The sequence below is a fragment of the Danio rerio genome, chromosome 16 (genome assembly GCF_049306965.1).
Source record: "Danio rerio strain Tuebingen ecotype United States chromosome 16, GRCz12tu, whole genome shotgun sequence".
Taxonomy (NCBI): Eukaryota; Metazoa; Chordata; class Actinopteri; order Cypriniformes; family Danionidae; genus Danio; species Danio rerio.
Window position 1 is genome coordinate 34,603,765 of NC_133191.1, and position 25,236 is coordinate 34,629,000.

At 34.8% G+C, this 25,236-nt stretch overlaps 3 protein-coding genes across 7 annotated transcripts in view; all 3 read right to left on the minus strand.

Moving 5' to 3' along the window:
• The window catches only part of mroh1 (maestro heat-like repeat family member 1), a 139,006-nt gene extending 132,403 nt beyond the window's left edge, over nucleotides 1-6,603 (minus strand). Inside the window, exons 1-3 of the mRNA XM_073926127.1 lie at nucleotides 6,458-6,603; nucleotides 5,107-5,185; nucleotides 2,285-2,362 (exon numbers count right to left, since the gene is read on the minus strand). The gene's annotated coding sequence lies outside the window, so the exon portion shown is untranslated. The remainder of the gene's footprint in view (nucleotides 1-2,284; nucleotides 2,363-5,106; nucleotides 5,186-6,457) is intronic.
• A 7,348-nt stretch (nucleotides 6,604-13,951) lies between these two features.
• On the minus strand, nucleotides 13,952-21,107 carry zgc:194210. Of its 2 annotated transcripts, NM_001130609.1 has the most exon segments (14): nucleotides 14,706-15,129; nucleotides 15,524-15,673; nucleotides 17,944-18,021; nucleotides 18,111-18,152; nucleotides 18,255-18,299; nucleotides 18,506-18,547; nucleotides 18,649-18,687; nucleotides 18,793-18,837; nucleotides 18,931-18,954; nucleotides 19,050-19,109; nucleotides 20,218-20,271; nucleotides 20,593-20,625; nucleotides 20,757-20,818; nucleotides 21,069-21,107. In NM_001130609.1, coding segments are annotated over 14 exon segments (1,008 nt in total). In that variant the 5' UTR covers nucleotides 21,077-21,107; the 3' UTR covers nucleotides 14,706-14,803.
• A 1,827-nt stretch (nucleotides 21,108-22,934) lies between these two features.
• csnk2a1 (casein kinase 2, alpha 1 polypeptide) overlaps nucleotides 22,935-25,236 on the minus strand; it is a 29,727-nt gene continuing 27,425 nt past the window's right edge. For 3 of the 4 annotated variants that reach the window (XM_005158170.5, XM_073924579.1, XM_073924578.1), the window contains exon 15: nucleotides 22,938-24,179. In XM_005158170.5, coding sequence (XP_005158227.1) covers nucleotides 24,055-24,179 — 125 coding nt within the window. In that variant the 3' untranslated portion in view covers nucleotides 22,938-24,054. 4 annotated transcript variants of the gene reach the window in all.

The window sequence follows — 25,236 nt, forward strand, 5'->3', positions numbered from 1 at the left end:
CCCAGTTGATTTGTGCATGTCCAGTCTTGTTGATATGATTATACGCGCTACTACGAAGACATGTTAATACATGGCTGTCAATCAATTCGGTGGGAAACCGCACTCCTGTCACGTTGAGCGGGCCTCAGAAAGGAAGGGATTTGGATTCTATTCATTCGATCATTTTTTTTTCGACTTAGTCCCATTATTAATCTGGGGTCGCCACAGTGGAATGAACCGCCAACTTATCCAGGATATGTTTTACGCAGCAGATGCCCTTCCAGACGCAACCCATCACTGGGAAATCGGATCCTATTTTAATATTAAAATATTTTTTAAAAAGAGACTTATTGTCTTTATATCACATTAATATGACTGTGGACACACTAAACCTACACACAGTCCTGTCCAAACTGATTCCAAAAGACAATTTTCAACATAGGTGCCCTTTAAATGTAATTTTTTCATTTATTTGATTTTTCTTTTCCACAGAACACAGTTTCAAATTTCAAACAAAGTCTTAACAGATTTATTATTATTATTAATTATAAGTTGCTGTTAGTTAGATAGAATGAAGAAGACAAGATAGAATTAACCATAACGTGAAGTATCCGAGAGCTGAACTCTAATCTTGGATTCCAATGCAACTCTCTAGAGTTTTAGCACACAACTCAGTGTTGACCTCTGACCCGTATTATCACAGTGAGAAAGAGGACAGTGATGCTGAAGGTCATTGAGGACGGAAGGAGTTGGACTGTGCAGCTGCTCTTCTCTCCTCATTTGACTGGCCTTCAGAGAGTAAGTTCTACTTGGTTTTACAGCACTCCTAATCCATACACGCACTTTTATGCCCAAACATGTGTTCTCAAGACCATGGCTTTGATGCATCCTAAAGCCCCTTTCTCCTTCTCCACCGCCCGCCCCGCTTCATCCCATCCAAATCCTCGACTCAGAAATGCGAGTTAACAAGTTTTGATTGTAAAAGAAGCCTTGAGATCCGAAGGGCCAATCTGTCAGCTCCCTGTGGCTCACCACAGAGCCATTGGCTTCAAAACTGAAAAAAAAAGAAAGGGAAGAGATTGAGGGAGAGAAAGATGGAGCGAGAGAAAAGGTGGTAAAACCCTGTCCCAGTAGCTCGAAAGTCAAGGCTCGGTGCTTTGTCCCGTTCAATTGGGCCTAGAGTTTAATACTGGAAAAATCTTCCTTTGCTGTCAATCAAACGCTTTAATAAAAACAAAGTATAACATTGCGGTCTTGCTCACTCTCTCTCTGCCCCTGGGAGAGTGGAAATGCGAGGGGTGCCTGCGGAACTGTGAAAATCCCTCCTTTTATTGCCATCAGCCTGCAATGGAAAATTGGGTTTGCGGAGGGGCCCATCTGTTGGACATTAAGCAGCCACCTGGAGCTTTAGCCAATCATGAAATTAAACATGAGTATTAAAGAAAAATGAAAAATCTCCACTCCCAGACATGTGGGTCGCCCAGTCTTTGCCGCATTTAATCAAATTTCCGACAAGAAGCAAAGGCTTAGTTCACAGGGTGTCACCCACCACCCCACCGGTTAAACCACCGCTGTTTATTCTGGTTTTAAAGAACAAATAAAAGCCACATTTCTGAATATTAGTCTAAATGGTGTTCGGAATGAGTTTAAAATGAACTGTTTTCTTTCTCAGGAGTTTGCTTTTTAGAGTAGCTTAATTAAAAACATGCAAAATTAAAGAGAAAAGTCAGATTTACAACACTGGATTTTGTTCTACCATAGTCATTCCCAAACTTGATGTTTTAAGTGTAAAAAAAGATTAATAATAACTTTAATTTAGTTAGGTTGATACCTAAAAGTATTTTGTCATTTCAGTGCTAATAAATGTTTATCTTCATTCATTCATCCATTTTCCTTCAGCTTAGTCTCTATTTCAGGGGTTGCCACAGCAGAATGAACCAACAACTAGCATATGTTTTACGGAGCGGATCTCCTTCCAGCCACAATCCAGTATTGGAAAACCTCTACACACACTCATACACTACAGCCAATTTAGTTTATTCAATTCACCTATGGCGCATGTATTTGGACTGTGGGGGAAACCAGAGCACCTGAAGAAAGGAAAGCCACATAAACACTGGTAGAACATGCAAACTTCACACAGAAATGCCAAGTGGCCCAGCCGAGACTTGAACCAGCAACCTTTCTGTGAGACGACTAACCACAGAGCCACCGTGCCACCCTAATGTTTATCTATTAAAAAGCAAAAATTAATGTATTTTAACAGTTTGCAATACATTTTAATAAACAAACTACACAACCTTACCAGACTTCTTGGGTTGTAGAATCATTTTTATGCGAAGGACTGAGGACATTCAGTAGAATGTGACATTTACAGATGCTCCTGAAATGAAACAAATGAAACAAAATGTTTAATGAAATTTGTTTGTTCGAATGTTCAAGAGCATACCAAATGAGATATGTATTTTGTACTATATGTCAATGAGTATGTTTACATGTACACCAATAACCAAATTTTAATAAGATTGAGACGATCCTCTGATTAAGAGTCTACCAAGTAAACAGATGATTTTTGATTAATTTAATTCAATTTAGGTAATAAGAACAAAACAGAAATGGAATTAAGACATGTGGAGTATGCTGATTTTAGTCACATTATTGAAGTGCAGTACAAACATGTAAACACCGCAATCAAACTATTACATCATGTAGACTTTTCGTGACATTTCGCAACAGGATAGTCAACGCACACTCTGCACTATGATACTATTTGCTGCAACTACAGTATCGAGTCAATGCGTACCACAGATACATACACCGCAAGATCCGAAGGTTTTTTTCTCCCATTCGGTGTGCGGTCTCAAATTTCCTTAAAACAACACTTTTACAGCAGTTCTTACTTCATACTCACTTCCAATAACAGTTTGTCACGGTGGAATGAATAAAAAACTCCTGAACGAAGGTGAAACTGCCAAACTGCAGTTAAAGTCGAAAAATTCAAAAAGAAACACCTGAAATTACATAAAACACTGGAGGAAATGTGGATAGTGGCGTTATGCAATGACCTTAATCAAGTTATGTGCTATAACAAGTAAGACTTGATCATGAAAAGAACATTTCAAACATCGTATTATTGTCTTATTCAGATTAAGGCAATAATTTGATTACTGATGTCTATGTAAACGTAGTCACTGTGTCATGCAAAAAAAGGGATTATTTTAAACTATTTATATATCTATAGTATCAAATATCATCATCATCAAGATATATAGAAAATAAAAATGCTATTTTTTAAAAGGAAGAGTTAGGGTTAATTGTAGAAGCAGATCATGAAGTAATGCTTATAGACGCTGTCTTTACGGACAACCATAAAATGTAGTTCTTGGCTTAGGTGCAGTCTGAGAACAGAAACACTATTAATAACATTTAAGCACATAACTAAGTGTAAATTTTCTTTAAAAAAACAATTCTTAAGACAAATTTCATCAAGTGTACATCAAAATGTTGCACTAAATATCCACAGAACAACACTGTGAGCCTGACTCTTGACAGTATTCATAATTTTCTCACAATTTGTAGTATATTTTGTTGTATAACAGCCTTGTTGAGTCATTGATATGGGATTTTGTTTAAAAAGAATAATTGCTTGCTTCTGCTTTAAACACTTTTGACCATGTGGACTTGAGTAAACTGAACTCCATTTTGCATTCTCGCTAGTTAATTTCAAATTTCACAAAAACATCAAGTGTTTGTTCATATTCTGGGGTGTAAACAAAAGTTTAACCACTTTTAGAATTAAATGCATTACTGCTCATCTCATTCTAAAGTAAATAAATTGAAAATTAAACTATTCTTTTATTAATAAATGGCTTTCAATTTTACTCTGTAATATTGGTTTTTTTTTAAGTTTATGTTGAATTTATTTTTAGATTTCTAAAAAATAGATTAAGGTCTATTAAACTGTTGCAGTCTTCAAGTTGAGCTTTACTGTCATTCCTCTACATGTGTGGACATACAGTGCAACAAAAAGCTGTGTCTCACAGCACCATGATGCTACATAAATAAACATAGTCATATATAAGAACACATCACTGGATGCAAAAGCTATTTTAAACCCATACACTACCCGGCAAAAGTCTTGTTGTCGATCTCAGTTGTGAGAATAAGAAATAATAACTTGACATCTAGCTGATCATTTGGAAGTGGCAGAAGATGAATTTCTCCAATAAATCATCTGTTACACTGCATTCCAATCCTCACAAATACTGCAAAAGACCAATTGGGACTCGCATAGACACAAGATGCTCTTAGAAATCAGGTGAAAGAAAAAATCATGGTTTGGGGATACATTCAGTATGAGGGTGTGCGAGAGATCTGCAGAGAGGATGTCAACATCAACAGCCTGAGGTAAAAGGACATTTGTGCTGCCCATTACATTACAAACCACAGGAGAGGGCCAATTCTACAACAGGATAGCACTCTTTCTCATACTTCAGCCTCCACATCAAAGTTCCTGATAGGAAAGAAGGTCAAGATGCTCCAGAATTTGGTAAAATGAGCATAATTTAGAGGCCTTTGCCTTTCATATATGCCACTTCTGATACCAAATGATCAACTAGAAGTCAAGTTATTATTTGTTGTTTCTAAAAGCTTGGATAGATGACAAGAATTTTGTCAGGTAGTTCATAACTAACACACTGCAGTGGTAATCTAACTACTAACTATATATATACTAAACTTAATTTATACACAAAAGCAAAGACAGACTGTTTACATAAGACATACCATTGTGCAAGATATTGTGCAAAGGAGGTATTAAGGGTTGATGAAAACAAGTAGTGCAACATGATTTGTGGTACATTCATTGTTTTCCTTATTCAGTCATTGTCAAATTGAGTTTAAATAAAGTGAGAAAGAGCGGAGAGTGTTTCTACAGGTGGTTTATCAAGCCCACTCACCAGTGTGAAGCACACTTCATAAATGCACAAGGTTTTTATAGAGATATATATATTTTATAGAGATTTTAAGAAAGTATCTGGTGCTATTGTGCAAACTGGTCCAAGTGTCTTTTAAAGTGCCAAAGAGATAAAATGTGTTTTCTACAGGTGGTTTGTCAAGCCCACTCACCTGTGTTAGGCACATCCAGAATTGCGCAATGTTTTGGGTTTTTCATGTGGTGTGGTAGTGAGGAGAGAGGGTCCTGTGACTTGCACACAAGAAAAACAAAATATCTGTTAATAAAAATAAACCTCTGGGACATTGAAATAAAGAAGAAACACACACAATTCCAATAAAACCCAACAAAAATGGACTCAAAAATCCCTGAGGTGCTGAGCTCAGATGTTGGGCATGAAAATGAGCCAAACATAAAGATACACATCAGATCATTCAAAGAGCTACTTTAAAGTACTGATGAGGGATTCTGTGAGTTATTTCATATCATTCCCCACAACCCACAAGACCCCCTATATACCCCCTAGGAACACTCATTTTATCCATCATTTAATCTCTGATTTTACTCCGACAGGCCCTGAAATACATGTTTTTTTGAGTGTGAAAGCTCTCTGAGAGGTGCTGGAATGGGATAAAATTGGTCTCTCTCCTCTCTTCCTTCTCCTCTTTCTCCCTCTGCATCTCCTTCCCATTCTCTGTTCCGCCTGGAAAAGCCATTGCAGAATAAAACCCCACTTCCTCCCGCAGAGGCTTCAGCCAGACATGAAGCGGTCACACATGTTCCCTCTCACTCCATAGACGGAAACAGCTCTCCATGGTGAACATACATATTTGCTCACAGGGCTGATCTGGTGTGTGGTTCGGTGTTAGGTCTTCAGGACAAATTGCACTGGGGGTGCCGCAGGGGGTTCTGGACGCCGAGCCGGAAGATTTCAGGGGTTTGAAAGGAACCAGACTCATTGGCAGATGGTCAGCTATCCAGCAGTCATCACGGGACGGGACCTCAAATGAAGCTTACAAAAATCATGATTTGGTTTTGTCTGTAACAAAGCAAAGATGTAATGGAGACTCTTATGGATGACCATAAAGCCATCAGCTCTGTCACCATCCAGGCTTACTCACAGCATTTCACGTTTCAGCAGAGTCTCATTATTCTTGTTGGCTTTTTGAAAGTCTGGCAGTGAAAACTCTTTTTGATGTAGTATATCTATAGTATATTTCATCCATCCGAAGTGGTCACTGCGTGGTTCCGTAAGCAGGGCCAACTGGCTGATATCAAGATATGTATAAAATTATAACATGAAACATATTCTACTTATAGTTTCATGTTTACCAATAAAAAGCTGAATCAAACAGACTGAGTCGTCCAATAAAACCTGAGAGAATGTACACACATTCTGTAATGGTACGAGAGGTGATATAAATCGATATCATGCGACTTAACTTACGAGCTCTGTTTTTTCAAATATCAAACCAGCTGCGTCATGCAATTTAATAAACAAGGAAGAAATCTCGAGAAACTTACATTTTAGACAATGTTCTCGTTCTAATGGCTCTGAAAACTAATATTATGAGGAGAACCACACCAGTAACAACCCTAACAAATAATAGTTTAGTGATATACGTTTAACGTTAGCATTCATTAATGGACCAGTTATGAACGAGTCGTCTAAATAAACGGTTCAACTGATTCACATGATTCACTTGTTGCTCTCGCCACCTACTGACGTAACGACGTAATTCTAATATATAGAAAAGCAAGATATCTGACACATTAGCCAAAGATTGTTACAAAAAAGCTGGTTTCAGTTGACTAGGAATTAATTCATGTAATTACTCTACTGCTGCCAAAAACACTTTGCTAATGTAATATCCGCTTGTTAAGTGGTGACGTATACTTTTCCGGGTCCAAGCCGCCACTTATTTAAGGTTGAGAAGTCATTAGTTTATGATCACTTTTTATTCATAACACACATTAAAGTTAATTTTATATAAAGTCATAGTGTACACAACAATCTTTGGGTTTGCTGCATATCAAATACCAACATTTTACAATTTATAAATAAATGTATCACTTTCTGGCCATTAGATATTAGGCATGGACATATATATTGCGATCTTGATTTTTGGAAATATTAAATCGCTTTGTAAACATTAGTTTACAAAAGGGAGTTAGGACGAGCTCGCTGGGAAGTTTGCAGACAGACAATCTACTAGCTCCAGGGGCAGACTTAATCAATAAGTGATGTAAGCAGCCACTTAGGGTCCCAGGAATTAGGGGGCCCAGACCAAATCCAAGCCTATATTATCATACAGCTCTTTTATAAATGTTCTATGTTGTAAAATTTGTCTACAACCTTTAAGAATTTAAGATTACTTCTTTTTAAAACTGGGGACCTCTATGAATTGGGGCCTTTTCCTTCCGTATTGCCTATGAGCGGGGGGTTAAAGACACTGCCAGTCTGCCAGCCATCAGAGTAGAGCTGAGGTAGAGTTGCTAAATGTGCAACAGTGGGATTTTTGAGAAAAATTGGAGGGAAACAGAGCAAATAAGACAAACAATAACAGACACCACTGCGATCCTGCTTTCTGGCTGAAACACCTGTCAGATAAGTGCTGACTATATATATATCTTTAGAGAAAGAGAACATTTTGAGTTTCAATGCTATAGGGCCCCATGCCTGGAATTGCTTAGAGTCCCCAAATCATTATAAGTCCACCCTCTCTATAAGTCCAAGCTCTCTAGCTTTAACTGTTCCAATCAGATGGATGACTTAGAAACTGCTGCTAATGAAGCATCTGTATATTTCATCGTCATCGCCATATCTGAATATACAGGGTGTAATGTCCACGAAAAAAAAAACATTAACCAATCTCATTTATAAATAATGTCACTATGTAATGAAGGCAAATATCATCTTTGTTCACAGTCATTATTGTAAAGGGAGACATCAGTAAGTCTGTGGCCTGTGGCAGAAAGATAAAGAGAATGTTGAGAAGAAAACCAAGAAGGAAAATTTGACTTGACTAATTTTGGGTAACTGAAAAAAAATACTTATTTTGTCTGATGGAGATTTAAATAGATCCCCACAATTTTCCAGTTTTTTGTGTATTAAACTGAAACATGAAACAAACTAAAATGGTCTTATTCAATGTGTGGTTTATAGTATATTCAACACTAAACCACACAGACGATATTCAGGTCTGCGTGTATCCGCCATGGCCTGAAACCAGCTGGATGTGCTGATGGTGCTCAGTGAAGCACTTGGTTTTACAGGGCTCGGGTCCCAGGACAGAACCTCCATAAATGAGGAATCTGTGGAATGTGGAGAGCTGTGGTTGGTGTTCTTGGACAGGGCTGACAACGTTGACCCATAAAAAAAACACATCTTTTTTGAAGGCTATTTTTGCTTTATAAAGTCATTGATTACTTGCAAGTCATCTTCTGTCCAAGATATAGCTTCACATTTAAAATACCTGAGCAAAAATACATAATCATGCTCAAATTATTGACCTCCTTTGTAAATATGAATTTGTAAAAATAAATACAAATAAATTTGTATTTATTTGTATATGATTATTAAATGTTGATATAAAAACCATGACTATAGCTACTTATGTGTGAACTGGTTTTGGTGGTTAAATGACATTGACTAGGTATTAGGATGTTGGGGTGGTTTATGGGGACATGTCCTGTATCCTCGTACTTCAAAACTGTTAATAATACTCTTCACCTTCAAAATTTTTCAAACTTGGTTTCTTGTGATGCTTGGGTTTACAGTTAGGCATATCATATGCTGTTTTTATGTTATAAAATACATTAAGTATATGGACAGTCCTCATAAACCACCAAAATTAATGCATGAGTGTACAGAGCTGCACTATTTGTCCCAAAAGTGATAGATCTTTCTGGAGATTTTAAATGTCTCTACATTTAATGCATACAAGATGCATAACAGGTTGTCAACGTTTTTTTTGCGAAGTCATTGCGTTGGAAAGCTGAATCGGAAATTGTGAAGGTTGGAATAATTATCTTAATGTCAAAAAGTGACAGATTTACATCACCGTACACTCTGCTGATGTCCATTGTTTGTTTTATGTTGAACTGACAGGCTTTGAAGTGTCAGATCTGTTGGCCTTTGTCACCTTCCACACGTGGGAACTATTGTTGTAAAGACCGGACGAGATGACAACATACAGTATGACTACTAAATCTGGAGAATTTCCATGAGTTCAAGTTCTGCTCAACGTTGTTACAAGGTCCACAATCATTCTAAAAGGAAGCTAAAAGAATGGTTTGGATTCAATACCAGTTAAACAGTGCAATTCTTCAGTGTTTGTGGCACAATCTTAATCAATAAAAAAACAGTTCTAACATGTCCCTGCTATTTATGTTCATCAACAAAAACAGTTCTAACATGTCCCTGCTATTTATTTGAGAAGAAGAAAGTAAAACTAAGGTAAGGGCAGCATTTACAATGAAAGTGAACAGGTCACATCTTTGAAAAAATACTATACATTTTTATAATGATAACAATATGGTGTATTCCCTCTCTTTTATTAAGATTTTGACTATTTATTTTTACTAATAAAACATATTCTATCCCAATACCTAAACCCTACTACCTTAATAAACTATAAATAAGAAGAAAATTTGAAGTTTATTGAGGCAAAATGAATGTTTCTTTAATTACCATGCAGGTAAAAAAACAAAAAAAAAAAAAAACAAGATCTCGATTACAAGGGTGACCTGGCCAAGAGTTATGCAGCACGACTTATGAAAAAATAAAATAAATAAATAAATATTGAAAAAAATACAGTTTGGTTATTCAGCCATACCACACTACAATATGTTAAAACACATACATATGAAGTCAGAATTATAAGCCCCCTTTTGATTTTTTTTCCTTTTTTAAATATTTGCCAAATGATGTTTAACAAAGCAAGGAAAGCCCCTTTAAGCTATTTTTTTTCTCTATATTTTACAGAACAAACCATCGTTATACAATAACCTTCCTAATTACCCTAACCTGCCTGGTTAACCTAATTAACCTAGTTAAGCCTTTAAATGTCACTTAAAGCTGTATAGAAGCTTCTTGAAAAATATCAAGTAAAATATTATGTACTGTCATCACAGCAAAGATGAAATGAATCAGTTATTAGAAAAACGTTTTTAAACCTATTATGTTTAGAAATGTGCTGAAACAATCTTCACCCCATTAAACAGAAATTAGGGGAAAAAATAAACAGGGACCCTAATAATTCAGGGGGGCTAATAATTCTGACTTCAACTGTATATCGAAAAATGGACTGTTGTTGTTTATTATAAAGGATATAGCGAAATGATTTAATCGGGATGAGCTCAGATGTTTTAAGTTCTGAATAAAGAGTATTCCAGGATGAGGGGGCAGCATGACTAAAAGCTATTTTAAAAAGTCATAGTAATTGTACCTTAAAGTGTGTCTAATTATATATAATGTTTTAATGATGTTGCGTAATACTTGTGTATTATTTCAGCCTCATATATTCTGTTTTATGGTTGTTTTAAGGATTTATGTATCACATTGTAATATTTTACAAAACTTAAAAGTTTGACATAACTTTACACTGGAAAGTAGGTGTTTTTACGTTTATGGTTAGTAAATGGGCCACAGAAGACACATTCACATCAATTTTACAAACAATTTTAAATAAATAGAGCATATTCAATGTAACAAATATGCACAAAAAAAATCAAACACCTATTTGTACCGCTACATAAGTATTACTTTTTTCGCTAGTCTAGTGTCTAAGAAAATGCATTTATTAAACAAATTGTTTCCACATTTCAGTAAATATCTTCAATAAATCATGGTAAAAAAATGTATGATTTGTTTTTGCTCCCATTGAAAATATTACACAGTACCAGTGGTGTTAAGTAACAAATTACAAATACTCAAATGACTGTAAGTAATAGTTTTTCTTTTACTATTAGTAAGCACAGTTTTTCTTAGCAATTGTAGTTTTAAAAATGTGTGCTTTTACTATCCCTTGAGTACATTTTTAGTGCAGCATTGGAACTTTTACTCCACTACTTTTTTTCCTTTGTCTATGGGGATTAGAAAAATCAGTCCTGCGATTCCTGCCCAATCAAATCACACACTGAAGGTTAATCGCATCATAATGAACTACCTCTAGATTTATAATTGCAGGGAACTGTTTGAAAGCATTAAAAAGAGTCCAAAAAAAATGTCCAAAATCGTCACACGCAATGATCAGAGACTGTTTAAATGCAAGTCGCTGATGAGAAGGATGATGGATTTTAACCTTATAATAACCAAAACAGCCTTAAACACACAGCAAGCACAAGATGTTAACACATCTTCTGTTTGACACATTTAAATACTGGTAAACCTGTTTACAGCTGATTTGTACAATGATGTTCTGATCATTTTTAGTCTCTGACCAATAAGTGCAAATTTTATTTCAAAAAATGAAATGGATAATGACTTGTTTGTATTATGCCACAGTGTCGTCATTGATATTAAGTTGTATGGAACCCAGAATACCCTTTTAAGCGCCTTTAATGCTTCTCCTAAAGTCTTGACAGGGCATTCCATCTCATATGATCCATGTTTCTCATTTACTAGGATTTGTTGTAATTTGATGGTCTTTCTGCAGACGAATGTGTCTTCAAAACTCCCCAATATTGCTGTGTGGAGATCGATAGGCCTGTTGGACCAGCGGCGCAGCTGCAACTGGAACTATTATTTCCCAATTGCTGTGAGTGAGAATCTGTTGTAAATCTCCTCAGATATGCTGACATCTCTGTCACCATTACGAGTCTGAAAAAGACTCTCCGAGGCCTGGTAGAGTTGATGAAGCTTGTATGATTTATGACCCCAACAGGACGCCATCGAGCCAACCGTACCTGAAGCCTTTTACATACACTCAGATCATGAAAACCTACCAAAATCAACACCGCAGGACAAATAAGTACCGGTGGGAATGAGATCTATATGATGAATGGAGATGTGTCTGATAAACGGATAGGAAAGGTGGATCTGGCCCACGTATGAGACACACTCATCACCAGCATGTCTATAGAGCTGCGAACTGTCTTGTCAGAGTTGATGAATATCCTCTATTTGTCTGTCTAAAGCTACACGCTGAGAGATTTAATCATTTAGCTGTGTTAAATCAATGGCAGACTCAGAGGAAACAGTTCTCTGTGACCTGGGACTAAATTTAGAGGAAAAGGCACGGTTGCTAACCTATGACCTAAAAAGAGACATTTAAATCTCTACAAATACACTGTCAACGGGACGCATGTTGAATCAGTGGAATGAAGGGAACATTAGCACCCATTAAGTGCAGGAATTAGATTCAGGATACTTAAGGAAATGTGACTATCTTTTTTTTTTTTTTTAACTCAGGGTGCATTTGCTATTTTATCTGACAATACACTTTCCTTCAGTATCTTTAATCACAAAACAAAAAATGTTAAATATTATATACTGGGAAAAACACATAAAATAAATACTCTAAAACAACTAAAGATTTTTTTTTTCTCAATTAAGCAATTATAAAATTATAAACATTTTTATTGAATAATCAATCTCAGTACAAAAAAAGAAATATTAATCCTTATGTTACCTAATAACACTTTATTCATATCTAATAATATAAATAAAAATAAAAGATTTTTATTAATATTAATATATTAGAGTTCTAAGTCCTTAGAAAACCCACTGAAAATTATATTTATTATTTTTATTTATAATTATAATAATAATAATGATAACAGTTAATGTTAAATGAACTTTTAAAATCAAGTTGTTACCCCTTACAGTACCCATTTAATTTGTATTTTATTTTTATCATTAGATCAGCCTAATGCCTAATATTTTTCCCTATTCTACGTTTGATTGACCACAAGATTTCCCATTGAGATTACAACATATTGTAATTTTCCTCCGTTATTTTTATGTTGATGTTAAAACTGAATTTTATGTGTGACTCTTATTTTAAAAACGGGACGAGCAGCAAAGTCCCATTAAATAAAGCCAAAGCCAGTCACGTTAGATTGTTAGATAGTTTTCTATGCACTGCTAAGCAACGACTCAATAAACCATTAGTTTATAGTTTACAGCTTAAGTACAAAATGTACAAAATGCAGGATATACAGATTCTAAACTTAGCTCTACTTTAAAGTGGCATATGGTATGTTTAATTATATAGTTTATTTATCATGTTCATTGTGAAATTTGTCACATATGTTTGTAATGAGGCAACAAACGCATGTATTGCTGTGTGTGAGTTTAATGCATATTTAAGCAGAGTCATATATCGCTCATGAAGTATTGACATTTTTCTAAAGTGAAATAATAGCAATACACTTTATTAAACATCATTCAGAGGTTGATATAAATTCCTGGCAGTGTTTACATTTACATTAAAGCTTCAAAATACAACACAAATCTGTCTGTCTCTTTTGTCAAGTTATATTAAATACAGTCTTATTTTATATGTAACTTATCTTAAGTTTATTTAGAATTTTGTCTAACATTATATTTTATCTGCAACACAACATGTGAATAAAATAAGTTACTCTTGTGACTTAAATTAGACAGCTCGCTCACGCAGTGTAGGTAAAATAAAGCTTCACTGCTTAAGTTAAAGGGTTTAACAAGGCATCTACTCTTAATATTTAAATTTTTTTCATAAAAAAAATCTATTTTTTTTAAATGAAGTATGAATATTTTTCATGTTTATTGCAGAGCACACCATTTTATGCATATAAGTGTATGAGAGTGAGAAAGCACATCAGAGCAGAGCTTATCAATATTTCTGCAATGATTCCAAATATAGTCAATAAGCACCACTGTCAATATGAACCTTCTGAATCAGCGAGTATTTTATGGGATAATAAATAAGCACATAAAAACGGTTTCTGAAGACTTATTTTGACTTACCTTAGCCACATAACTCCTATGTCAGAGAACAATTGAATTTAATGAACCAATGCAGTACATGGCACTTATATGTATATGAGTATATATTTTATTTATGCATGTCCACAACAAATGAACAAAATTATTTCAAATAGTGGTGCAACGGATCACAAATCTCACGGTTTGGATAACATTACAGTTTCTGAGACACAAATCAGCCAATAAGTGGAGGAGACAAATTTGATAATAGTAATAGTAATGCTTAAAACTTTTATTTTTAACAAACATAACTTAAAACCTGTCATTTTAATAAAAATAAAATTAAGAAATAACCAGCTGATTAAAAATAAATTGCAAAATATTCAATACTATAGAAAAGGATGTCTGCTAGTGTTGTGAAAATGAACTCATTTTCAATTAACATTTCAGTAACTCACTCAAAGAAATGAATGGTTTATTACTAGATGTATAGTTTTTAGCAATTATTTAGTGACACATTTTTGATGGCTGGTCATAAATTTATGCTGCGTGTGTGTTTGAATTGAGATCCTGATCTTTTAATGTTTTATTTTGAAGCTATACACTGAATGCATTGATGCAGGCTAAACAAGAAGTGACAGAAAACACCTTTAATAGCCTAATGAAACATTTAGGCTAGGTACCACCACAACTTCTTCTGTCATCATTGTATTTTGCAGGAAAGCCACATAACCGATATATATTTGAATGATGCAGGAGCTGGATTAATCTACAGGTAAAAATATTTTTAAAAAACAAGTTATTAATCAGAGGGTCACATACTCTCCAAACCATAAGTCATCCTCCACATAGATTATGGATCAACTGTGATCCGTTACACCCCTAATATCAATCCAAATCGCGCTAATAATCATAATAATCAAAAAGCAAGCTTGTGTTCTACAGAAGTAAGTGATCCTCTAGAGAGGAAGCGCCACATGCTCTCTCAGCCTCTCACCGCTGTCGTCACTGTCCAGAAGTTCACTGTTGGCTCTCTCTGGACTGTGGAGATCCAGCTGTGCACTCGGGTTGACAGATGCTCGTACTCTCTTACTGGGACATATTTTCTTCAGCTGGTTCTGATACCTCGGCGTGTCCTTTCGGATCTGCTCCACATTAGTGTCATCCAGACTGTTGTTCTCTTCCATGGGATGTTCAGCAGATGTTTCTGTGCATCCTGGGATTCCACCAGCCGCTTCCCTGCTGTCGTCCAGAGTGGCCTGGAAGTTTGGTTTTGCTACGATCCCTGTGTAATATTTAATTAGAGAGTCAGTGTTTGCTGGATTATTTCTCTATGAAATGGTTTCTAAAGTCTCGGTGAAATAAAAAGTGCAAAGTTTATTTTGCTAGTGCACGTTGATATTCTGACCAATAAATCTGTGCAAGTTCATTCACTAAAAAAATGATTCCAGTCAAAGTTTTAACATTTGCTTCCATGTATCTAGTGGCTGTCCTTCTCTTTTGACATCTGTTTAAGGGCTTCATCCACAATTTTCTAGGCCACACCCCTCTTACCGTTAGTTTGCTATGAGGGAAAGATCTTGCAAAATAAAGCCCCACCCCTTACTCAATATTTCATTTCAATTGGAAGTAGTTTTCTCAGCAACTTCATCTGAATGCAGACTTTAAATTAGACTGACCTGAGATTTGTTCCTGAGATATTCCTTGTTCTTCACTGTCTGGTCTGTCCACAAATTCTGGACTGTCGAAATGATGTTTTTTAACCATCTTCTGGTATCTTTCATTTTCTTCGGGTCTGTCCTTTTCTTGACTACTAACATCCTTCATCACTGCATACAGTTAGAAGATGATCCATAATAGGACTTTTTAAAATGAAAATTGTCAACATTTACCCACTCTTTACTTATTACAAACCTGTTTTCTTGTTCTGTAGAACAAAACAGATTTTTTGAGGAAAGCTGGAAACCTATAAACACTGACTTTTGTAGTAGAAGTAGTAGTAGTAATAACAATAATATCTATAATATTCTCCCTACATTTATATAGCACTTTTCTGGACACTCAAAGCGCTTTACACATTTTGGGGGGAATCTTCTCATCCCCTATCAGTGTGCAGCATCAAGCTAAATGACGAGACGGCAGCCATACTACACCAAACCGTACACCACACACTTGCTGATTAGTGGAGAGTAGACAGTGATAAAGCCGTTTATGAGATATGGATGGAGACCAGTGGGCAGATTTGGCCAGGATGCCGGGGTTAAACTCCTACCCTTTTTTGAAGAACATCCTGGGATTTTTAATGACCACAGAGAGTCAGAACCCTGGTTTAACGTCTTATCTGAAAGAAGGTTCTCACTGAGCAGTATAGAGTCCCCCTCAATATACTGGGGCGTTAGGACCCACACAGACAGCAGGTTGAGCACCCCTTCACTAACACCACTTCCGGCAGCAACCGAGCTTTCCCATGTGGTCTCCCATCCAGGTACTCACCAGCCGCAGCCCTGCTTAGATTGAGTGGGCGACCGTGTGGGAGTTGCAGAAAGCTAGCTGTAGTATTTGTTTTCCTACTGTAGATGTCAAGGGTTACAGGTTTTAAGCACTCTTTCTAGAGAAAAAAAAAATTGTAAAGATTTGAAACCACTTGAGAGTGAATACATTTTTATTTTTGGGTGAACTATCCCTTTATTAATAAGTCAGTATTTATTAGATAAAAACTGTAAAATACAGTAACATTCCAAAATATTGTTTTTAATTAAGTTCTTAAGTTTTTAAATAATTAAAGTTTTCTATTTTCAATATTTTAAAATGTCATTTATTTTGTGAAGCTTAGCTGAATTTAAACTAAATTTATGTACATTATAATAATACATAATTATAATAAAATTATCACTATTAACAAAACTGTTAAAAAAATCTCTAACAATAGCTTTAGGAAAATCAAGAAGTGCAGTTCTGTGCTGAGCACTTGTTATTTGCAAATATAATTTACATGAAACCTTATTTATAAACTTTATAAAAATGTATAACTTTATACTAAAATGTGATATATGCAAATAAAATGTCATTTTATATAAAATGTCATTTTATATATATGCAGATGGCAAGGAGAGAATTTGAACAATGTCCTGGCTGGCCAACATCACCAGAAAACAGTAAGCTTCTGTGAATTTTGTGGCATTTACTTGAATTTGCATTAAATTCAGCAATTGTAGAATCCCCAAATTTTTAGAGTGTCTGCTGAAAGCAGCAACTGCCTGTTTTTCTGTACAATATAGGTCATGGAAATTCAACTTTTGATGGAAAAATCAGGGAATTTGACATTTGGCTTAGGGTACTTAAATATATCAGGCGTATGTTATTTGCTCATCTTGCAAGGCTTATTCTGCACAGTTGGACTCTTTTGAAAATGCTGATATGGGGGAAATGTGAAGTTGTGGCTTGCTGGTTTTTGGGGGCTACTTTTACCAAGTGCTGTGGCCACCAAAATGTTTCTTTCAAATGAAAACTGAATTGTTTCTTAATGGGTATCATTGATCCCGGAATGCAAACCTGGCAACTCAAATACTGCTGCAAGTGAGGGAGTAAAAGCATCTGATGGCACGTCACATAATGAATGAGCAGATCATCAGTTACACTCACATCTGAGAAAAATACTTGGTACACTGTAAAAAAAATCCTGGTTGCCTTAAAATTAAGCTGAATCAAATTAACCTTGAGAGTCCAATGAACTTATGCTATGTTAAACTGACTTAAAACTGCTGACATAACTTATAAAAATAGGTGAGAACATGATTAGCTTAGTTTAATACGTTATAATAAACTAAACACATGTGTTGTCATAAATATTTGTTCATATAACATTTTACAATGTGGTGTTTTTGGTGTGCGGAAATTCAGTAGTTTAACGTATACTACCCAACAACAGATTTAAAGTGAACAAAAAGGACAGGGGCTTCTTTTAAGTCCTTTTGGGTGACTTTTGACATGACTTTAGTTTTTTAGTTTTTATTTTATGAAATATCCCTCATATTAGAGTTTTTAAAAAAGCGTCTGGAATTCAAACCACTTATGGAAAATTTCTGATTGTGCTGCATACCTGATTCTTTATTACTCTGTTGATTTGAGCCCTGGGTCCAGTCTCTCTCAATGTCAGTACTGTCCATACTCATACTCTCTATATACAAGACAATAAAGATTATATCAGATCAGCAGAAATGTTTACAAACAGTAGCAGAATGAGGAACAGATGGATCAGTCGCTTACCTGCTGAGTTCCCATAATGCTCCTGTAATGCTTTGTGAGCATCTGTTGACAAGAATGTGTCAGTGATGCAAGTGTACAAGATAAAAGTTTAGGAGCGATATGTTTTTGAATGGCATCAAACTGCTTATTCAAACAACTGTTTACCTGTGAGTGCTGTTCTCAGCTCTAATCTTTTGTACTTGTCACTCTCTGAAAGTATGTTAAATTTATTATATACATTTATGGAATAGACTATGATAAGAAGGCTGTTTAAAAGGGTTTCTGTCAGCTTTTAAACAACAAAAACAACAAATCTGTTATATCATCCTATCAGAATGTAAAAAAAGGGGAAAAGTTTGATTTATGAAGCCAAAATGATTTTGAATAGCTAAGCTACTTTTAATAAATCAGTATACCTCTGCTGTCTTCTGTTGATGCTTTTTCAGGTAATCTGCTGTCTGTTTTAACATGAAATTAAGAAATTATAAATATGTACATGGTGGATTCATGTAATATATATTACTGCATAAAAACACGTTGAACAAATATGTATATAAACCCGAGCTGCTGGTCTCAATAGATCTCTCTTCAGAAACATCTTAGGAAAAAAAGTTGTGAGAAAATAGGTCAAAGTCTACCTTTGTTAATAACAAATTAAACAGCATAAATCGTTAGATAAATTAAAACAAATATAAACATTTACCTGCAACTTCAACAGAGTTTGGTTTTGGGGTTGTTTTGGAAAGGTCTAAATTTAATAAAACAATTATACACACAGCCTACATATATATTTGTAGTATATTATGCATGCATAAAAGAGCAACAAAATAATAAAACATACCAGCTATTTCTGGAGCTTTACATTCTGTAAATAGAGGACAAGAGTCATGTATTTTAGTAACTGTTATCAGTTACTTGGGCTATTAATTTATGTAGAATTAACACTCAGTAATCACTTACCTGCACTTGGATCTGTTGGATGTACAGCCTCCAGAATCATTTCAGGTACTAGGCTAATTTCTAAGTAAAACAAAAGAAAAATCACCTAAGGTCAAAAACCATCAAACTGTTGCACAACTCACTTTCTTTCTGATTTTCACGTTCACCTTTATTTTTCACATAATAAGGTGGGCAGCCATTTTAAATTTAATGTGCATTCGGCCTACTTCCAGTGTCATTTCATTTCAGCCCATTTCACATTTACAAAATAACTTGTTTTTGTTGTGTGTTTGCATGTGTGTGTCTGTCTGTGTGTGTGTGTGTGTGTTTTCCCCAATTTCTGTTTAATGGAGAGAAGTTTTTTTCAACATTTTAAAAGCTTTAATAGTTTATTTTTAATAAACTAAGTTTGTTAAAACTTTAGTTTTATTTACTCATTTCTAATAACTGATTTATTGTATCTTTGCCATGATTACAGTAAATAATATTTTACTTGATATTTTTCAAGATACTTCTATACAGTTTAAAGTGACATTTAAAGGCTTAATTAGGTTTATTAGGTTAACTAGGCAGGTTAGGGTAATTAGTCGATGTCGACAAAAAATTTGCGTAAAGGGGCTAATAATTTTGACCTTAAAATGTTATTTTTTTTATTATTATTAAAACTGCTTTTATTCTAGCCATAATTAAACCAATAATAGAAAAAAATATTAACAGACATACTGTGAACATTTCCTTGCTCTGTTAAACATAATTTGGGAAATATTTAAAAAAGAAAAAAAAAAAAAAAATCGAAGGAGGCTAATAATTCTGACTTTTTTTATTCTTTTATCATTATTCTTTTATACATATAGAGTGGCATTTCTTGCAAATTGATTTTAATAGTAGCCTATTTACGTATTTATACTCAGGTTACAGTTACTTAGTTAGGCTGTCTAACATCCTGCACTTACTCTTAACAAATGAATCGAAAATCTTGCAACTTAAAAGGACCTTTTTGCAAATCCATTAGAGGTAAATAGTGATTCATTCTTCAATCTAGCATGTCAAGATTGCATTCAGCAGAAAACAAACTGAACTCATACAGTATTATCAAAGTGAGTGATTTGTGGTGTTGGGTCAACTTCTGATAATCTTCATCGGTACAGCGTTATATAATTCATCCCTGACTGAATCAAATTTAACAGACCTGAGAGCTGTGTGGGTTCAGTTTGGTCCAGAGTCTGATTCATTTCAAAGGCATCTGAGGAGAGAATGTACAAAAGGGGAAGGAAAAACTTAGTTAGTAGTACTAGTGAGCAGTGTTGGGGGATGTTTCTTTAAAAGTTTTTTATTACAATCTTGAGGCACTTACAAAATAACTAAATGTGTTATTACTTTATTTTAAAAGTATCTTATTTTTGAATATTAACTATAAACTATTAGTTTTTTTTATTCCCCCATCTCAACTAGGTTTATAATTGTAATAGTATATTAGCCTACTTTTAAAAGAAACTTTCCCTAACATGAAAAATAGCATTTAAGCAAATTAGCAAAATTTAACAGGAAAACAAAACATTCTTACCCTTAAGAAAATGTATCAAATCTTCACCCCCATCTAGTAAAAACAGACAAATAAAATAAACCATCTTATATTAATTTTCAGTTACTGCTCTTCAGAAAATATTTAGTTGTTAAAAAATCGATTATGGTATTGTCTAAAACTTTACAAAATGACATGAGGTTTACCTCTCATAGCTGCTGAAAACACAGCATTTATAAAGACTAGAAGAGTCAGGGAGCTGCTGATCCTAAGCCAGAATGGAGAACGAAAGGGAAAAATATAACATTTTCCAAAGGTCAACATAAGTGAAACATAAACACACATTTTATATTGTTGAGCTGTGCCTCTCATCGTTCAATATCATTAATTTTACACCAGCCATCATAAAACAATCCTACATATTTGAACATTAGTAACACAGATACTGAATTTCATGGTGGAAAATGCTGACTAAACATCTTGACAAAACTCAGGCAAAATAGAAGAGAGTAACTTACAGCTTCATTCTGAGGGCTGATGTCCTTCTGAGGGGTTCATGTGTCATTTGTGGCTTTAAATGCTTGATCTGGACAATAGGGTCACAGGTGAGCAGTTAAGGGACACTGGAGATGAGGCCTTAGAAACCAGCAAATACTCTCGGCCTGAATGGCAGGTGTGTTTTCTAATAATAAAGGGGATGAATTTCCCCCATGGCATTTCCTTCCTTCACAGAGAAGGATTTTGTTTGTACCATTGTGACAAATCCATTAGATTAAAGGCTTTTCTTGTCTATTCAGTGTTTACAATCCACAGAAAGGAGTTGAAGAAGTTTAAATTAACACAGGTTGGGGGGGGGGGGGTTTAGATGATAAAGAATCAAGAATGATGAATATGGTGACCAATTCAAGTTAAACAACTGATGTAATTAAGTTAAGAATATTCAAATACTTACTGTCGGGCACAAATCCATGTTTTCAATCACAATTTTAAGGTATACTGTAAATATTTTCTTAACAATTATTGTTACAAGCAGCTAAATTAAAATGTTAATGTAAACCTTGAGGGACAGTTCTACCAGTGAGATGATTTTGGCATTGTTTACTCACTCAAAACTGTTTTGAGTTTCTTTCTTTTTAACACAAAAGAAGTTCTTGTAAAAAATCCCGGTACCCGGTAACAGTTAACCATCCCAGAATGTTTTCAAATAAGTCAGTCGTTACAGGTATTATTTGGTATTCAACAGAGAAAAAAAAACTCCATGATAGAAGGGGAATATTTTCATATATCATACTTTTATTTTGGGGGGTGAGCTAGGCCTTTAACTAGGAATTATGTTGAAACATTGAACCAAATAATTAATAATTTGTGGTGGTTTGTGGAAGCACATGCAAAACAATAAAAATTTGATTTAGTTTGTGTGTGTGAGAGGGAGACTTAAACAAACTTACCTGTATTCAACCTACACAGCAAAACATGAAAATATACCATTATAACAAATGTAAAACTCGTAATCCGTTTAAAAGCATTATTTAAACATTTTTTTGAAATGGAAAATCTTATATGACCACTAGATGGGAGAAAAGGACCGCCTAACCTATTTGAGCTCTGAAACCTGCTACGCCACAGACGTGCAGAATTCTATTCTTAAAATGAACACTTGTAAGAGGAAAACATCTGAAAACATCATTTGTCCGTCTCATTGTATTGTTTTTAGTCATCTCGGTTTATTTAGGAAAAACGTATTACCTGTATAAAACTGAAATTAGCTTACATAGTAAACATTGTATTAGCTTTCCATAACCCTGTCGAATTTAACATTGTGCAATCATTTTGTAATTTGAAGATTTAAAAAATAGCTGTCACACAATGTATAGGTTTAGATGAAACATTAAACATAGCTTTCTACGAGAGCTAAACATTTCTTTTTCTTTATTTAATTACATAAAAATGTCAAAAATGTTAATTACTACTTGGGACGTTTATTGCTGGAGGCTGCATGAAAAGTAGAGCTAAATTAACCGAAAGACATGAATCGGTTTACCTTAATATATTTTTCTCGTGGAAGCGACTAATAAACAAAGTATCTATTGCAAATTTTGAAAAAGAGACTTGACACCGAAAAAAGGCAGTGAGAAAAAAAAAATGAATTCAGCCTCCACTACAGAACTAGTGATTATTTCAATAATAGACAAGACCAAAAAGAAAAATAAATAAATTTAAAAACCCGTTTAAGAAACAAGTATTAAATTAATAAAAGATTTGAGCTTCTAGTCAGGATGGTTTGGGAGTAACACAAAGTCTGTAATATTCTTGTTTGCTCCTTAATCAGCAAACCAAAATGAACAAACATAAAATAAAATAAATAATAACAGTAAAACATGCAATGCTAAATTAATATTTCACCTGTTTAATTGATTTTAATCGTGGGATAGAAAGAGATGTATGTGTTTTCACTGAACAGTCACCTCTCAAATGAAAATTACAAAAATTCTTCATAGTATCAAACAAATGTCTGAACTTAAAAAAAAAAAAAAAAAAAAAAAAAAAACAAGAGACACCCATTCATACATACACACACACACACACACACAAAACTGAAAGTAGCACAAAAATTGGCATATTATTGATCGTGTTACTCAGCAATTGATACTTAAGTCCTCCCAACAGAAACTAGTGACTTTTGCAAGATCCGGGACGAAATCCAATTACCCTGCAACACACAGAACTAGCAGAGCTGAAATAAAAGAGCTTCCATTATCAATAAGGGTGTTTCGTTACACAATGATCAGAAACACAAATCAGAAAAGTTACATTAGTTTTGATTGAATCTGGCCTTCAGTCCAAACGCTATAACGGAAGAAATCCACAATCAAATCGGCCGTTTCCTGTCCTCAAAACCAAACTCTCAAAGTAACGACTCTTTATCCACTCGGAGAACCTCAATATGACACCAGGTTTTGTGAACACCGTGATCAAGGCTGTAAAACTGACTAAAAGAAGTACAACAAAACAATAAAAAAGGAAAAACACTCCCAGCCTCCCAAAAAACCACAACTAAAAAATAACAATATTAAATCAGTCAAAAGTAATGGTTTGAGCACAAGAACGCTAGAGGGACATATAAAATTAATTTTATTATCCTTCTTTTCAGGTGGACATTTACGTGTTTCTAAACAGTCACGGCGAGTGAAAGTTCACACCCATTTGCTTTTCTAACTCACACAGACAGGTGCAAAAAACATCATGGGTTTCTTTTTGAGTTCATAAACCCCTAAACAACAACTGAGAAGAAAAACAAAATAAAATGGTAACTTAACATTAGTTCGGTGTTATTTGCAACATAATAAAAAGAACCACAAATGAAATTAATGCCTTCCTCCCACCACTACCCCCCCACCGATTCACAATTCAAAACAGGCCCACAGGAGAGAGAAACAGAGAGAGAGAGAGACAGAGAGAGAGGGATGTGAAAGAGAGAGAGGGTGGAGGTGGGGCAGTGGGTGTTCAGGGCTGGGCTCCAGCGGCAGTGGGCACTTGTGTGGCCATTGTGTTCGGGGCAGGGATGACGGGTGAACCAGCGCTGATGTTGGCGATGTTGGGCTGTGTGCTCGGAGTCATAGAGGCGATGCCTGCAGAATGAAAGCAAACAAGTTTAGCTTAGACTGTCAATTATATGTACTGTTCAAGCCTGGATTTCATCATTACCACATTTCAGCTAAATACTTTAATAACCACTTCAAAAAAATCAAGTCATAATAATCAATTTAATAAAACAAACTGTGATAGTTCAAAGTAACAATGCAACTAAGCAGTTAACAGTAAGCATTGGAACTGGGATTTTTTTAACAACATATTTCAGTTTAATTTAGACTTGATTATTAGAATAGCTGACTGGAAAATTTAAGCCATGTGTTTTTTTTTACTTTATCAGAATGGCATCATCAGTCAAAATTGTATCAAAGTCAAAACACCACAATACTGAAATTAAAAGCAAAACCAAAATAATCAAATTGTCATCAAGATCTTACTGAAGCTCTCCCTCTCTTAATAGCAACATAAGATTTAGAGCCATTTTTAAGATATGTTTTCCTTTGTAACGGTTTAAAATATTTATTTCATACCAAATGAGAGATTTTAAGAACAATAAAACTTCTGTAACTTACATTTTTAGCTATTTTCTAACGTAGCATTTATTTTCAAGTGTTCACTTTAAGAGGTTGAGAAAGCACCTAGTTATGGTGGCTTGAAAAGCCAACATACTGTTATCTCACGTAAACTTATTATGGTGGCTTGAAAAGCCAACATACTGTTATCTCACGTAAACTTATTATTATTCTTCTTCTTCTTCTTCTTCTTATTCTTCTGAGACTAATTTTAAAGTGTATCTCCTCCTAAACTTTTCAAGCTTCATACTTCAAACTTTCATCAAACCTTCAAACTGGTCTGACTCGGGTTGCTATATCCTTTCCGACTGATCCGACTTTCGGTTTTCCGAAAAACGACCCGGAAAATTCCCAAAATTCCCATTGACTTAACATTGGGTCAAACTTTGTCACCTCATAACTCTGCATCAGACTGTCCTACAGACTTCTAACTGGGCTCATTTAACTCAGTCTAGCCAGCAGCCAATAACTGATGACCTTTAAACTTACTAGCCACTCCCTAGCAACCACTTTTGGCACCCTA

Excerpts from the sequence above, each read along its gene's own strand:
- zgc:194210 (XM_017351376.4), bottom strand. The coding sequence starts at position 20,922 with ATGAGAGGCACAGCTCAACAATATAAAATGTGTGTTTATGTTTCACTT. Across the intron at positions 20,272-20,592 it reads TTTGATACATTTTCTTAAGG|ATGCCTTTGAAATGAATCAG; the intron begins GTAAGAATGTTT and ends TTCTCTCCTCAG. Across the intron at positions 18,838-18,930 it reads TAAAGCTCCAGAAATAGCTG|ACCTTTCCAAAACAACCCCA; the intron begins GTATGTTTTATT and ends TATTAAATTTAG.